Genomic DNA, 15,978 nt, shown 5'->3' with positions numbered 1-15,978 from the left:
TCCGCGGACACACGGTATAAAAAATGTATTATTTATTAATATGAAAACACGTATAAAATAAAATAATAATAATATAATAATTATGTGAAATAATATGTTTGATTTCGTGTCCACTATTACTATTGTTTTAAAAATGAAATCATAAAAAATAAATAAAAAAGTCATATTATAATTACAAGTTTTTGTTACCTATTAAAAAAAGCTTGAAAAAGGCTCCTAGGCCTTATTGTTTCAAAGGCAGATGAAAAAAATTTAAAATCCATAGTTACAATTTTTTTCATAAGCATTTAAAGTTCAAATATTGACCAAATACGTAAAAATGACGAAAATTAAGCAAATTATCTTGAGTTAGAAATTCATAAAAAATTTTCTTTTTAAATCTAAGATTTGAAAATATAATACAAGATTTCTCATAAGTTTATCTACCTTTATCAAAAAAAAAATGTCTACAAGAAAGTCAAATTGAATTTTTATGAGCGTTTGAAACTCATATTTTTACAACATTTGATATTCACTCAATTTTTCATGTAACGATTTTTTTATTTTGTTGTAATCAAAAAACGAATGACTGCTGATACTTGAAAATTTCACTGAATGTTTATATTAGCATTTTCTATACATGATAAAATTTATAAAATAATTTGACTCTCTTTAAGCTGTTTACGGACATTGTCAGTTTTCAATTTTTTTAGTTTTTTTTCCTATAAATATCAATAAAATTTTATTTGTTGGGTAAAAAAGCGTGAAAATTTAATGCAAAGCTCCTGATATAATGTTACAATAGCAGTTGAAAAATATTAAAAATACATAGGTACAATTTTTTTTTATAAGTATTTAAAGTTCAAATTTTGACAAAATTTATCAAATTTAAAATGTAATAATTATTTTGTAGGTAGTTAAAAATTTATAAAATGTTCAACTTTTGTAAGTAAGGATTGAAAATTTTAAACAAGGTTCCACGTAAATAAGTAAATATATAAATTACTTTATTCACAATAATATCATCAAATATACTTGGTAATATCATAGGCTGACTGACAGTTTTCGCTCGGAATCGTCTTTCTTATACAATATTATATCATTGAATTCAAATTTAACACCATCCATTACAGTGACTCACTTGTCACCTACTGTACAGCAGAGCGACATCCACTTACCCACCTTCTTTTTTCTTTGCAGGTATATTGTCAACATTATGTTCTGAATTGTCTTGTAAAATATTTTCAGTGTCTTCTTCATTTGATTATTTTTGAATAATTTCGGCAGGTAAGTTTGTAGAACTAAGACCTACTTCGACTATTCGATGAATATTGTATTTATTTTTTAAATACTGCTCAACCTTATCCCTTCCTCCATGACCAGTTGCTTTATGACTTTCTTCGATTTTTTCAAAATAGTTTTCATACGGTACAATATTAATATTTTCAGTTTTAGTTTCTAGTTTAAAATTAATATTTTTATCATTTCCTACTTCAATCAGATCATATTTACGAATTATACGATATAAATAATATTGGTTTTGAGTTTCAGTTTTACCTGGATTCAATTTCGCATCGTTGATTTCGTTTAGAGCTTATATTTTGTGGTAGTCTTCCTGACTCCACTGTTTTTTTTTTTTATCATGGTTGTCGTAAATTGATATTAATTTTTCATAAAACAACTGTGTGACATTATATTATATTTTAAAATACAAATAAAAACAATCAAAATATATACAAAAAATGTCAATAGGTAATTACATGCAATCACGATCACACTACATACGATTTACGCAAACGTAATGAGTAGGTACTAAACTAACAGTACTACACGTACTAAACTAAATTATCGTACAATTCAATCGCATGTTCTGTATTTTTTTCCGTTACCTCATATTTTTGTCGTTATAATCGATAAGATTATAATTATTTGTCCCACGGTATAGATGAGATTCTCGTACAACCAAGGTAAACACCAATGGAACTTTTATTTTCATTTAATAAGAATATATTATAGTACTCACTACTCGTACTATATAGACTAAACTGCGACGATAGGGTATAGGTACATTATACTCGTACTATCATAATATACGTCTATCACATCTAATTAGTTATTACCTGTACATATATTTTATGGTTTCATTTTCAAAAAAAGTAGTAATAATGAACATGAAATTAAACATATTATTTCACATACCAACGTGTTTTTCATATTAATAAAATAGCAATAAATAACTGATAGAAAATATATTTAAATTTTTAAAATAATACAAAACGTTTTTTTATTATTTGCCTGACATGAAATAGACATTTAGTTAAATGCCTGATTTGACTATATGCCTACGACGTAATATAATATAACAAACAATATTACTATGCATGATGTTGAAGAAATTGATAATTAGTAAGACCAATCATTATTGGCTGATAACAATCGCAATACAGATTTAAATCTTTGTAGAAAACAGAGAAACAAATTGTTGAATATTTATTTCAAAAAATGTATTATAATTTATAAATTATTGTATTATATGGATTAGTATATTTTTATTTAAAAGTGTGTGTAATTTGCATTATTATTTATTTTAAAAAAATAATTAATATCACTGATCAGTCTCAAGTTGGTCTTTATTCGTAATTTTTCTTCAAAACAATTTTTCATTTTTCAGTATAAAATGAAGTAGGTATTACAAAATTAACATTCTTACTTACTTGATACAATTGACTGCCAAGTTATTATTCTTAATTACATTTTTCTTATATTATATTTTTAGTACTTTCTAAATAGATATATTAATGTAAATATTTATATTTTTATTTATATTTTATTTAATTGCAATTTTTAAAGTATTTTTTACACGCCCAAGAGTTGATGTATGCAGTAAAGTTGACATGTTCCAATCACAATTCGGAACAGAGCATATTTATATTTGACTTAATTGCTTAGCCCCATTTAGTTACGCAGTTATAGTCAGGGGCACAAAGAATAAACGCTGCTCGTTATGCGTCAAGCATAATTTTTTTTATAGTGGTATCCAAATCATAAATTCAAATAGTTTTTTAAAATAACAAATTATTTATAATATGGATGTTATTTTATTTTTATTTTTTTTTTATATTGTAAGGCTGCCTTTATTTTTATGATGATGTAAATTAACGTAACAGTAGAGTTACAGTAAAATTATGAGAATCAATGATTACAACAGTTGGCATGAGCAACGAGCTGCAAGGGTCAGTGTTCATTTATCCTGATCCCAACTATAGTTGACATTGATCACGCTACTTTAGCTCCTAAAGTTATAAAAAACTAAATATTTATATATAAATTGTGTACATTATTAGTATATATAATAGAGTTTAAATGTTATTTTTTATAGTGTGTTATAATACGTAGGCAAGATGCAATATAATAATTTATAAAAATTAATAAATTTACTTATTTTATGAACAATAATTGCATTAAGACTTTCAAGAAGCATCATAAATTCATAACAGATGATTAGTTAATAGAACAATAATTTTAACCAGTGCAACAACAAACATATTAAGTATATATATTTTATATTTTTTTTCTTAAAATATTAAAGGGGAGAATTACAATAACCCATATTTTACTTTCTCAATTTGGATGAAACATTAACGTTGTACACAACTCACTACTTATGATATAATGAAAACTTGTAATTATGTGACAATGCATTTCGTTTTTAATAATTTAAAAAAAATATTAGATATTAACAATCACAGTTTTCAATAGTTTTTGCTTTTGTCGTTTTCTTTTCTTTTGAACATTTTGTGTTATGTTGAATACTAATTCTTCCTCTTCCTGACTATTATTTATGAACATCAAAGAGTGCAAATTTTCTCCCACTAAATCCTATTTAATACACAAATTAAATAATAAATAATTGTTTTTCGATTAATAAATATTGTTCACTAATTTAACTACTGTAAATTTGTTACATACTCTAAATTCATTTGTTTTCTTTGTAGCGAGTACATTTAATTGCCTTAGAATAGGCAACATATCATTGACGGATGATATTGGTTTGTGCAATGTTTGTACTAAGAATATGAGTGACCGGACAACTGGCTCAATACCGTGGTGCATATGATTTAACAATGGTATTAACGCTTCCATAAAATAACATACGCTTGAAAAAGGCATAAGTAATAAAACCTCTTCCAACTCACTAGAAATTATGAAAATTATATTAGTTTAATTTTTAATTAGCTGTTGTACAAATTATAAAAATGATAAAATATTATTGTTCTAGTAAATTAGACTTGCCTAGAGCGTATCCTTTTAATTATTTCCAATAAATAATCGTCAGTGGTCTTTACATTAAACGCGGTCATTATTATTGGTAATGTTGGTTTGTCTACACCTTTATTTTCACTTTCCAATAGGTTGTCTTTGTATTCTTTGATTACATTTAAACATTCCAACAATAATTCAGCCTAAAAAATTATAAAATTAAAAATATTTAAGAACAATATTAATGGATCGAAATAATTGTATTACAGCTTTCTCTGATGAAATGGTTTTTTTTGTTGGTAATGCGAGAACAGACGGCCCTCCATATACATTGGTTTCTTCGCCAGTGGCTAATTCTTTATCATCTTCTTGTGCTCTTTCTTCTTCACGTTCATCTTCTAATACAAGGGGCTCTTCTGTTTTTTCATATAAGCGTATAACATTGTCTTGGCCACAACTCACAACATAATAACCATTTCCGCTCACAGACATATTACGGCATTCACCTCGGTGACCCTAAACCAAATTAAATACATAATATAATACATAGTAACAAAGAAAAATAATAATAATAAATTCCTTAATTACTTGAAGTGTTAAAACTCTCTCAAAGACATCAGCGTCCCAATGTTTAATGTTTCCATTTTTGTCTGTAGTGAAAAACTGATGGGTCATAGGAATAAATTTAATACTAGTCAATGTAGACTCTGTTGTTAAGCGCCTATGACAATCTCCGTAATCTAAGCCCCAAATTCTGATTGTCTTATCACCACTTGCAGTTATAATGATTGATGAATCGTAACTTATGTCCATATCATTTACTGGTAATGTGTGTCCATAAAGATCAATAAAGTGCTAAAAAAATATTATTTTCATTGTTCTTCTGACATAAAAAGTTTTGCTTATAAATTTAGACTGAGAGTACAATAATAACACTCACCTTAAATGTGTCCATAAAAAATATTTTGACTGTGTTATCTAAAAGAGCAACTGCTAGCAATTTGTTATCTGGGCTTACTCGTGCGCACTGTACGTTTTCATCTAACTCTAATGTCTTCAAGTGTAACAACGATAACACTTTTCTATCAGAACTCGGCAAAGTTACTAGTTCTAATTGCCATAGTTTAACTGTACTATCTCCACCACCTGTTACACAACCCAACTGTTGTTTGTCAAAAAAAAAAAATTGTATCAGAAAAATAAAAATAAAAATAAATATAATTATTTTTTACCTCATCTGGTAACATATAAATTGACTTCAAATCTTTTTGATGAGCAGAAATGCTTTCAATAATGTCTCCTGCAGCTATGTCAATTACCAACAATTTACCATCTTCAAGTCCAGCTAAAATGTGTCGGTCACCAGGAAGTACACATAAACACTGAACAGCACTAGATGTCTCAACAGTTCGAATACAGTTAAGAGTTTTCCTGCTCCACATTTTGATAGACTCTGAACCTCCAGTGAACATTGCTAAATTATCTGAACTAAATGATATAACTCTAACATTTGATCTATGGCCGTGTAACGAAATCTTGCGAATTAATTTTACTTCTTTACCAACTTCTAATGATAAAGAATAAAACGCCAAAGTGTTATTGGCCATACTTACAACAACCTGTTGAAACAACAGAATAGACATTAAATATTTGACCATGATCTCTAAACTTTAATTGATTTGATATTACCTTAACGTGAGTCTGGTTTACAACCAAATCGGCAGACCTTATTTTGTAATCTGTTAAAATAGGAGGTAATCGTCGAACCACATCTTGTAATGCAGGATTTTTTTCATTTAAAAATGCTGTATCTTCATCATTTTCTTCGCGCCTATTAAACATAATCAATTAACAATTAATAAAGACGTAAAACCAATGAAAACTTATTTATAGAAAATAATCACTCTTACAAAAAATGTTTATGATTATGATTTACAGTGTTGGGTAGTAACGTAACGCAAATTACAAATTACTGTAACGCAATTACTTTTTCAGTAACGCAATTACTTTTTCAGTAACGCAGCAGTAATTTCATTACATTTTACTTACAGTAACGCAATTGTAACGCTATTACTTTTTTAAAGTAATTTCTATAAAGTAACGCACTAATGCGTTATTTTTCACGTTACTTATTAAAATAATAGTTTTGAATGTACCTAGTACAAAAATAAGCTAATAAGATATTCCAGGAAAATTAAAAATCAATTTTATTTACTTTGGATTCTGATAATAGTTAACAATATTATTAAACATTCCAGGAATTAATGCTATTACTTTCATTATCAGAAAGAAAAGAGTTCGGCTTAAAAATAAAATTTAATTAAAACGAATTATGATTTACGACTTATGAATAAACCACCTATCGGCTATCAACCTATATGGCTATATGCCTATATGGCTATAGGTACGAATTTAAAACTGATATACCTCGATGTTAATACCTTACCAGACTGCAGTCACTATTTCCAATTAATACTATATACTATATAGACATATAGTTTAAATATTATACATATTATATTAATACGATTTACGAATACCATAGGTATTACTATTACTTATTAGGTCTAGTCGTTAAGGACTGATTTTGTTATTTAACAATTAACTACCCGCATCTCCCAGTATACGCCGAATTATTGTCGTCGGACTTCGCACAACCCAAAAGTTCTAGTAAATAGATAATATGTAGTTACAGTTCAACAGTTGACTAGATACCTTATTACTTACGACATCGTTTATAAAATAATATTCTAGTGTCTAGTGAATAGTTATAATAAAATATTAGTTTGAGTTTAATTATATTAACTCTAAATTAAAATAATGAGTGAAATTATTGAGACTGAAGTATCAGCAAGTGTGGCAAATACCACCGAACTACCGTGGCCAACATATAATAAATATTTTGAAGTTACATCTACGGATAGTAAAAGATTTTTCGTGAAATGCAAATTATGTATCAAATCCAAAACATATTCTACTGCCATAAGAAGTAGTTCAAATTAGAAAAAACACATAACAGTAAGTAGAATTCATAATTATTAAAGAATAAAGAGGTATACCAAGGGGTCGTAAAATACTGAATATTGTTTTATCTAAGTACTACCTAGTGGCTAGTACAGTAGTACCTACCTACTTATTTTAATATAGCATGAGTTCATTTAAAAAAATTGTTATTGAGATACCTATTCAAGCAATGCAAATTACTCAATTACATGAAATAAAATATAATTATTACATATTAAGTATTTTATTATTTTATTATTTTTATGCTGACAGCCAATGTTTTGTTACCTACAGGTTTTAATTGTTATGATATTAATTTCCTCAAATTTGTTTAAATATTTTGGTTTCTTCATAAAAAATCAGCTGCTAAGTTAATTTATACGTTTTTATTTAATTAATCTAAAAAAAAAATGGACTATTATTTTTGAATTTTAAGTAGGTACTTGTTTTTTGGATATTTTAGATCTATATTTGACAAAAATATTACTAAAAAGTGTACACAGTTTTTTAATGCATACCAACCTAACCTAGATTATAATTTTCTAATAATATAATTAATATTTTCTCTTCTAAATTATATAGATAAAGCATGGTTCAAAACTTAAAGAACTTGAAGAGCAACTAAAAAATGAAAAAACTTTTGGTAAGCGCAAACAAGATGAGACTGATGACAGTTGCAAAACTAAAAAGCAACTAACATTATCTGAATCATTTTCTCGACCACAATATGTTAGCCAAAGTAAATTAAAATCTCAAACTGAATTTTTTTTTAATTTTTTGAATTTGAATTTATATTATACATTTATACTTATTATTAAAGTTTTATAATCCACTATTGTAAGTATTCATATTTACTAAAAGGCATTAAATTAAATAAAAAAATGTACATATTATATTATATTAAACTACTTTTTTTTTTTTTTTTTTGTTTGAACCGACGGCGTCGCGGGGACAGCTTCGCCACGCCGTCGGTTCAATATAAACTACTATCAAATTATATAACTTACATAATTTGATAGCAGTTACTATTTTCAAAATAGATGGCTAATTTTGTATGAGAAATAAATTATTAATATATTATATAATATGTAGAAAAAAAGGTACATCTATAGTTTATTTTATTTTTCAGAAAAGTTAGATTCTATGATCACTGAGTTTGTAGTCCTGGGTAATCACACATTTTCGATTGTCGAAGAAGAAAAATTTAAATACTTAATGAATATGGGTTTTCCTAAAAGGAAATGTCTAACAAGAAAAACGTTGATAAGTAGAATATCTAATATTTCACAGGAGTTAAAAATAGAACTTAAAGAGCAACTGATGTCTATTGAACTTAAATATGTTTGTGCCACTGCTGATTGTTGGTCTGTCTACAAAAAGTAAGATTTTATTTATGAGATAAAATGTCAATTATTATTTATTTATACTATTATACTAACCAATTTAAAGAATGTAAATAAAAATCTATGTTTACCTTGTTATTAATTCTAATTTTTTTTTATAAATAAGTGTTCATACACAGTCATCAGAAACAAGAAATACTGGATCAAGAGTTGAAAACGATGATAAAACGATGATAAAACGATGATAAAGATGGTGAAGATGACAATGACGATGAAATAGATATGATAGAAATATATGAAATTTTAGCTAATGGTCTTGAACAGAATCCCGAATATTCGCTTCCACCTCATCATCGCTGTGCAAGTCATACTTTGAACTTAGTTGCAACAAGAGACAGTGAAAAAGCATTATCTGATGTCATTTATAAAAAGCAAATGAGATCATCGTTTGCAAAAATGCAAGGCTTGTGGAACAAGCAAAGCAGGACATCTATAGTTGCAGATACTATTCATGACGCATTAAATGTGTATATAAATGTACCAAACACAACTCGATGGAATTCAACATACATTGCCGTCAAATGTTTGAGTGATGAGTTACAAAAATCTGAACCTAAGGTTCAACATGTACGATGAATCTGGTATACCAAGATTTGATAAAAATGATCTAGCTTTCATGATGGATTATTGCAAAGTAAATATTGAAGTCTTAAATAAAAAAAATTTTTTTTTAACATTTTATATTAATTATTATTTATTTTTTATATTTAGATTATGGAGCCTTTATCGAGGGCATTGGATATTCTCCAAGGAGATAAATATATGGCTATGGGCTATCTAATACCAACTATCAGTTGGCTGAAAAGGAAACTAACAGATTTATCATTGGCAGGTAAATGCAAAAGCTTAGCAAAAGCTTGTTTAGACGGTATCAATTTACAATTCACAAGTATGACTAAAAAAATACCAATTATACTATCATCGGTCTCCCATCCAAAATTTAAATTTAAAGGTATGTCACCTTTTGAAAGAGATGAAGGTATAGAATTCTTTAAGGCTGAAGTAGAGCAGCTACAGTCAATTACAGGTGATTAATTAAAATTTGATATTTAAGATAAATGTTATTAAACTATAAACTTTAATAACAGGTATTGTCAATGACAATGTGCAACCTGCAACCGAAGATGATTTTCTTTTCGATGGTGATGATGTAGATATAGAACAGCCCAACACAGAAATTGATCGATATTTGACAACACCATTCTCTGGAGTCTTGCTAATTTTAAATACCATGCCAACCATAAAAAATAATACCGCATTGCCATCAAGTGCTTCGGTAGAGCGAATATTTAGTGTTGCTAGTGATATTTGTACAAAAAACCGTGGTAAAATAAGTGACCAAAACTTCGAAAATTGTTTGTTGGTCAAAATTAATTTTAAAATTAAAAATAAATGAAATTGTATTTTTGTATTAATAAAATTGGGTATTATGATTTATAGCATTATTACACTGTATCATTTAGTTTCACTTGTTTATTAGAAAATAACTTGCCTTATTGTTGTATTTAGTATTAGAAACATGTGTAGTTTGAGTTTAAATGTATACAATTAAATTTAACTAGGTAGTAGGTAACTACTTTACTATTGCCATACAATAAATAATAATTAATAGGTGAGATGAATGATGATTGTACATTTACATATTATTTTAAATTTTGTATACTAGGTATCAGTGTATCACTAGGTAGTAGGTCTAAAATATATTGTAAAATATATCATATTATGAATTGAATATGGTTCAAAGAAAATGATAACTGTTATTAGAGATAAAAAAAAAGTAATGTTATTTGTAACGCACTACTTCGCACTACTTTATTTATGAAAAAGTAACGTAACGTGATAAAAATAATTTTAGGTAACGCAAATGTAATTTAAATAAAAATATGTGAAGTAACGAGTAACGTAATTCCATTACTTTTTAAAAGTAATTTACCCAACACTGATGATTTATAATAATTAAGGGCAATATTTTACAAAAGGAGATAAGTGGTATGTTTTCGTTTTTCCTGTTAGGACATTTTTTATACAATTGACACTGAGAACAAAAATAATATAGTTAAATATGAAATGAGAACGCGATTGTCATTTAACTAAATGTGAACAAAATATCTAAGCAAATCTTTGGAACATAATCAATTTTATAAGCTATATATTACATAAATATAATCCCCGTCGTATTAGACGTGTATTTTACTGTTATGCTAGTTTATTAAATTACCATATTCCAAAGAAACCACTGTACTATTATATTATATATTTAACTTACTTAGAAGCCTTTTTCCTAAATTTTCTTTGACGATTACGCAAACGTTCTAATGCTTCACCTTCTCCACTAAAAATAAACAACTCCAGCAATTTCCCATGGCCATGAACACAAAGAACATGGTTTGTACTATTTGTAGCTGAAGATACGACACGACCAGGACCTTCTCTCATTAAAGATCCACTTTTTTCACATTTTATTGAAGACTAAAAATTATATAAATCATTATTTTTCTATTTTGTATATAGTCATAATAATTACAAACTAGTGAAATAAACACTAACAGCAAAATCTAGTAAGTTATCTGAGTGCAAAAGCTCAGACATTTTAATCTCTGATTCTTCTTCATTCATTTTTGATATCTTCCATGTACGTAGTTCTGCGTCATTGCTTCCGGCAACAACAAAATCGTCATCACGTAAAATAGACAAAGTCCATACCTAAATAAAATATTTAAAAATATAAGAAATTAAAAAAATTATTATAATCTAATTAGATAAACTTTTCAAATTCATTCTTATAAAAATATATGTTAAAGCGTAATAATATTAATAAAAATAACAATATATCTAGTTAATATGTTTAATGTTTTTATACTCATAAATAAGACCCAGATAGAAATTATGCAAATTTTTATATATTTCACCTAGAATAATTATTCTGATTAGAAATGGAACATATTTCAGACATGTCATAAAAGTTTCTATTTTTGCATATTTGAGTGAAAATGCATAAAACTATTGCATGTTTTTGGATAATTGCACTAGTTGCGTACTTCTTAAATACTGAAATTTAATTTTAAGTTATTGCGTGATAGTATTTTTCAACAATTGTTCAATCTTAAATCTAACTCCCGACCTAATTCCATATAATGTTGATTATCCAAAAATAAATCCATGATTAAAAATATATTTGTTAAGTACTTCACACACTCACACAAGATATATCTTGGTTATTAAGTAATAAGGTTCAATAAGATAACACAGAACACAGAATTCAGTACTTCATATTTAAGTAGTCTATCTCATCATTTTATATAATATGCATTTTAAAATTGAATTCTTTTGTCATTCTGATTTATTGTTAAATTTGCGCAATAATTTTAATATGAATCATATACTGTTTTTGTATACAATTATTAATATGAAAAAAGCAATGTTTAGATATTAAAAACTAAACATGGCTCTAATTAATATTAAGTATGTTTTCTTAACATAAATTCAGAATACTTCACATTACGATTATTCAGTGTAGTTTAGTTAAAATTCAAATTCATCAAATATTATTTTTTATTTTACTAGGATGTTATGTATTTATAAAATTTTATTTCATTTTTCCCCATTTTTTCTCTTTCATTGCTATTATATTAATTTTATTGAAGCTTTATTTAATATCGCTTTTTTACTCAAAATTGTTTTTGAATTCTCTCTATTTTAAGCACAAGCATAGCTTTTAATAGAAAAAAATCAAAAACCGAATAATTTACATATACCTATAAATATATTTACAATAATTTAATATTTTAATTAATTAATGTGTTATTATTATTGTTTTTGATATAAAATAAATTATTATTATTATTATTTAATTACGATAGTTAAGTAATCACTTATTGTATAAGTATTTAATATAGATTCGAACCATCCAAAATATTAAGGTTACCAAATTCTTTTTAAATAGTATTTGGAGCTATAGTTTATTGCTTTGTATTAATATTTGTTTTAAAACCAAAAAAATTAGCAGGATCGCAGTGAGCTTTCAAACTTGTTTTTCTGCATTAAAATTTGAACTCTATTCATAAATAAATCTTACTTCAGTTATGTGACCTGCCAATGTCTTGAAACAGTGCCCAGTGGTTAAATCCCAAAATTTGATATAAGTATCTTTTGATGATGTCACCACAAGGTTATACTTGTTTATAAATTGGACTCCTGTCACTACACCCTTATGACCAGACAACCTATGTAATCCTTTTTCAGCTATGACATCCCAAATTACTGCTTCAGTATCCTGAAAAATGAATAGACCATGCGTAATAATATAGTTTATAGTCTCAAACAAAAAAAACTTACTTTGGAACCTGAAGCGAGCATGTGTCCATGAGTGTCATATGTTAGTGCAGTAATGGCAGAACGATGACCTTGGAATGTTCCAATAAGTTCGCCAGTCGCCAAATTAAAAGTATTCACTAAACCATCAGAATAACCTACAGCAATATGTTTACCCTCCGATGTAGTGGCCAATTTAACGACAGAAATCTTTTTCGATGTATTATTTTTCATGTCTTCATCTTCGATTGTCATAACCTGATTGACAATGAACATATATATATATTATATACATATATATCATATTATACAAATATATATATAGTGACACTAAAAGAATGACTTAGCTAACTATAACATGTCATGTTTACCAATTTTTCCAATCGCAAGTCCCAAATGATAACATTTTCGCAAGCACCAACAGCAACATATCTGTCAGAAATACCGTCTAGCGTGACAAAGACTACGTTACAGTCTGGATGGCAAACGATGTTGAAATTTTTCCACGGAACGTAACGCAAGTACTGCTTGGTTATACCCATATTTAATGTTTTCAAACTAAAAAAAAAATAATAATAATAATAACAACAAATTTCCTAGACCGTACATTTCCACGATGACGAGTCCGCCGATTCGTGATCACCGCCGCGGTATAATTTACGCAGACTGAAACGAAAGAGATTTCCAACTCTGCGACGATAGTGTTTTGACGGGTTGCAACGATCGTTGACCGTCGTAGCTTGCGTACATTATCACTCGTCGAGTCGTAAAGGTGGTTTCACACGAAGCGAATATTCGCTCGGCGAACGCGATTTTAAACCGCCGCGAACATTCGCTAAAAATTAAACAGCTATACTTAAGTCACGGTATTCACACGAAAATAATCGCTTGGATACGAAGTGGCGAACAATCGCAAGAAATCGGTCTCGTTTAATTTTGAGCGAATGTTCGCGGCGATTTCAAATCGCGTTCGCCGAGGGGACATTCGTTTCGTGTGAAACGACCTTAAAACCACGATTGATTTACCTGAAATGATGTGCAGCGAAGGAGTGAAAATCATAGCAATTGAAATATTAACCAACAACGAACGGGACGCTGACTGACGTCTTGCCGAATAACACCGTTCGGAATCACGTGCGTCTTATCACACCACTGCTATCAGTAAACACAAAATCACAAATATTACCGTCTGACGTGAAGTTACGAACGCCGCGGATCGTACCTTTGCCGACCGATCAGTATTTAAGATGATAAGATAACACTATCTCTCGATTCGCGCGATCACCGGTCGGAACATTCGAGTATTCGACATTCGTAACGAGTCGTACTGTGCTGTTTACTCTCGTCTCTGTAGTAAATATCATGACAAATTTATCGTGGTAAATAGTAACGTAGTATGGACTACAATATTATGTAGTCACTAGACTTATAAGATATTATATTATGTACTGTGAAACCTCACCTATCAAACACCTGTAGATATCTGACAAAATTTCAGGTTTTATTAAAACCGAGAATGCCGGTATTTAGAGATTTCGCTGTATGTTACCTGTCCTTTGGCCCACCCAGTTCCGTATTTTGATTTTTCCGTTTTTGGGCTAGTTGGTCAAATAAATATAATATAAATCTAATAATTCGGTTTTTAATCGTGTTTACCAATTCGTCGATAGTGAGTCGTGACTAGACGCAAATCCAATAAGCTGCTGAAGAACCCTTCTATGGCTTGAACATACGCATTCACATTGAAACTAATAATCGGGACGTGGATTTTCATCTAAATACGTCATTTTATTGAATGCAGATTTCTTAATCCGATTAAAAATAAAACGTATGTATTCATTTTTATTTTTTACATATTTTGTATTTTTATAATTACCTACCTATTTACAGGATTATTGACGATAATCATTATTAAGTAGGAAATATGTTCAATCTGTTGTAAACCTTAATGGAAAATGTTGTAGGCACGATGTACCTAGAGAGAGATATTTTCTCTACATCGTGGTTGTAGGTAACTAATAAATAAGATAAAATAGGTTTACAATTTTTGATACCACCATATCTGTTATCCCATCTATTACTCTAGCAACTAGCTGTTGTTCTCGTTAATTTGTTTGTTTTATATCGAGTACTTAACTACTTTAAACTTTTCTTTTTTATAATAACAATTTTGAAAATAGATGTTGAATTAAAATTTTGTTTAATACTTAATGCTTTTTATTAAATATTTTGGCAAAAACAACAATAATTTAATATTTTAACTTTTTATTAGATACAAATAAAAATACATGAATTACTAATAATATATAATATTTTATATGAAACATGGTTAACAGAATAATAGTTAAAAACTATATTAGAATTATTCGGAAATATTTACAAATGATTTTGATTAAATCAAAACACAACATTTAAAATTCATAAGCTGGTATGATAATAATACTGATCATTGTTAATTCTAATAACTATATAAAACTACCTAAAAATACTTGAACAGTTAAAGTATGTAACCTTAATGAATAAAAACTAGTCGCTCAGTACAATAAATTTGTTTGATATAAATCAACAGGCCTGGCAATGTATTTATATAACTAAAAGTGGAGAATTGATCTGAGTGAATTTAATTACATTATATTACCGATTACCTATATTATATTTTTTAATTTATAAGTAAAAGGCTGAATTTATTGGTATGGTATAAATTGAACAAATTGTCTGTTCATTATTTAATTTTGATATATTTTTTTAACGTCTTTTGAATTTAAAGTTTGAGTATCATATTTCCTGAAATAGGTGATCAAGCACTAAATTTTCATCAATCAATTCTAAATAATTTTTTGAAATCAAAAAGAGCCATTCTCTCCATTATTTAAATGCGAGTTGAAAAAATAGCTGATCAGTAATGTAAAAAAATGCATGTTAACATAATATTTGATTGTTACCTATATTATATTACTACCTAGTAGGTATACCTACGTACCAATATTTTTACTATTTTCATCTTTTAATATGATTAAATATT

At 27.6% G+C, this 15,978-nt stretch overlaps 1 protein-coding gene across 1 annotated transcript; it reads right to left on the bottom strand.

Annotated features, from left to right (window-relative positions):
* Nucleotides 1-3,665: 3,665 nt before the first annotated feature.
* On the bottom strand, nt 3,666-14,113 carry LOC132936334 (WD repeat-containing protein 3). The gene is made up of 14 exons (XM_061003046.1): nt 13,983-14,113; nt 13,328-13,514; nt 12,981-13,214; nt 12,721-12,918; nt 11,193-11,348; nt 10,912-11,114; nt 5,929-6,070; nt 5,472-5,858; nt 5,180-5,401; nt 4,828-5,094; nt 4,507-4,755; nt 4,273-4,442; nt 3,949-4,174; nt 3,666-3,858 (listed from the first exon to the last, which is right to left on the bottom strand). The coding sequence occupies exons 2-14, from the start codon at nt 13,496-13,498 to the stop codon at nt 3,709-3,711; spliced, it is 2,775 nt and encodes a 924-aa protein (XP_060859029.1). The 5' UTR covers nt 13,499-13,514; nt 13,983-14,113; the 3' UTR covers nt 3,666-3,708.
* Between the last annotated feature and the right edge of the window lie 1,865 nt (nt 14,114-15,978).

The sequence above is a fragment of the Metopolophium dirhodum genome, chromosome 1 (assembly GCF_019925205.1).
Source record: "Metopolophium dirhodum isolate CAU chromosome 1, ASM1992520v1, whole genome shotgun sequence".
NCBI classification, from domain to species: Eukaryota; Metazoa; Arthropoda; class Insecta; order Hemiptera; family Aphididae; genus Metopolophium; species Metopolophium dirhodum.
The sequence above is the reverse complement of the archived record's forward strand: the minus strand, read 5'-3'. Positions and strand labels throughout refer to the sequence as shown.

What these genes read in the sequence shown, in the direction of transcription:
- LOC132936334 (XM_061003046.1), bottom strand. Translation starts at nt 13,498, where the DNA reads ATGGGTATAACCAAGCAGTACTTGCGTTACGTTCCGTGGAAAAATTTC. An exon ending in TGCTCGCTTCAGGTTCCAAA is followed by an intron (nt 12,919 to 12,980) that starts GTAAGTTTTTTT and finishes TTCATTTTTCAG; the next exon opens with GATACTGAAGCAGTAATTTG. An exon ending in CCATTTCATCAGAGAAAGCT is followed by an intron (nt 4,443 to 4,506) that starts GTAATACAATTA and finishes ATAATTTTTTAG; the next exon opens with GCTGAATTATTGTTGGAATG.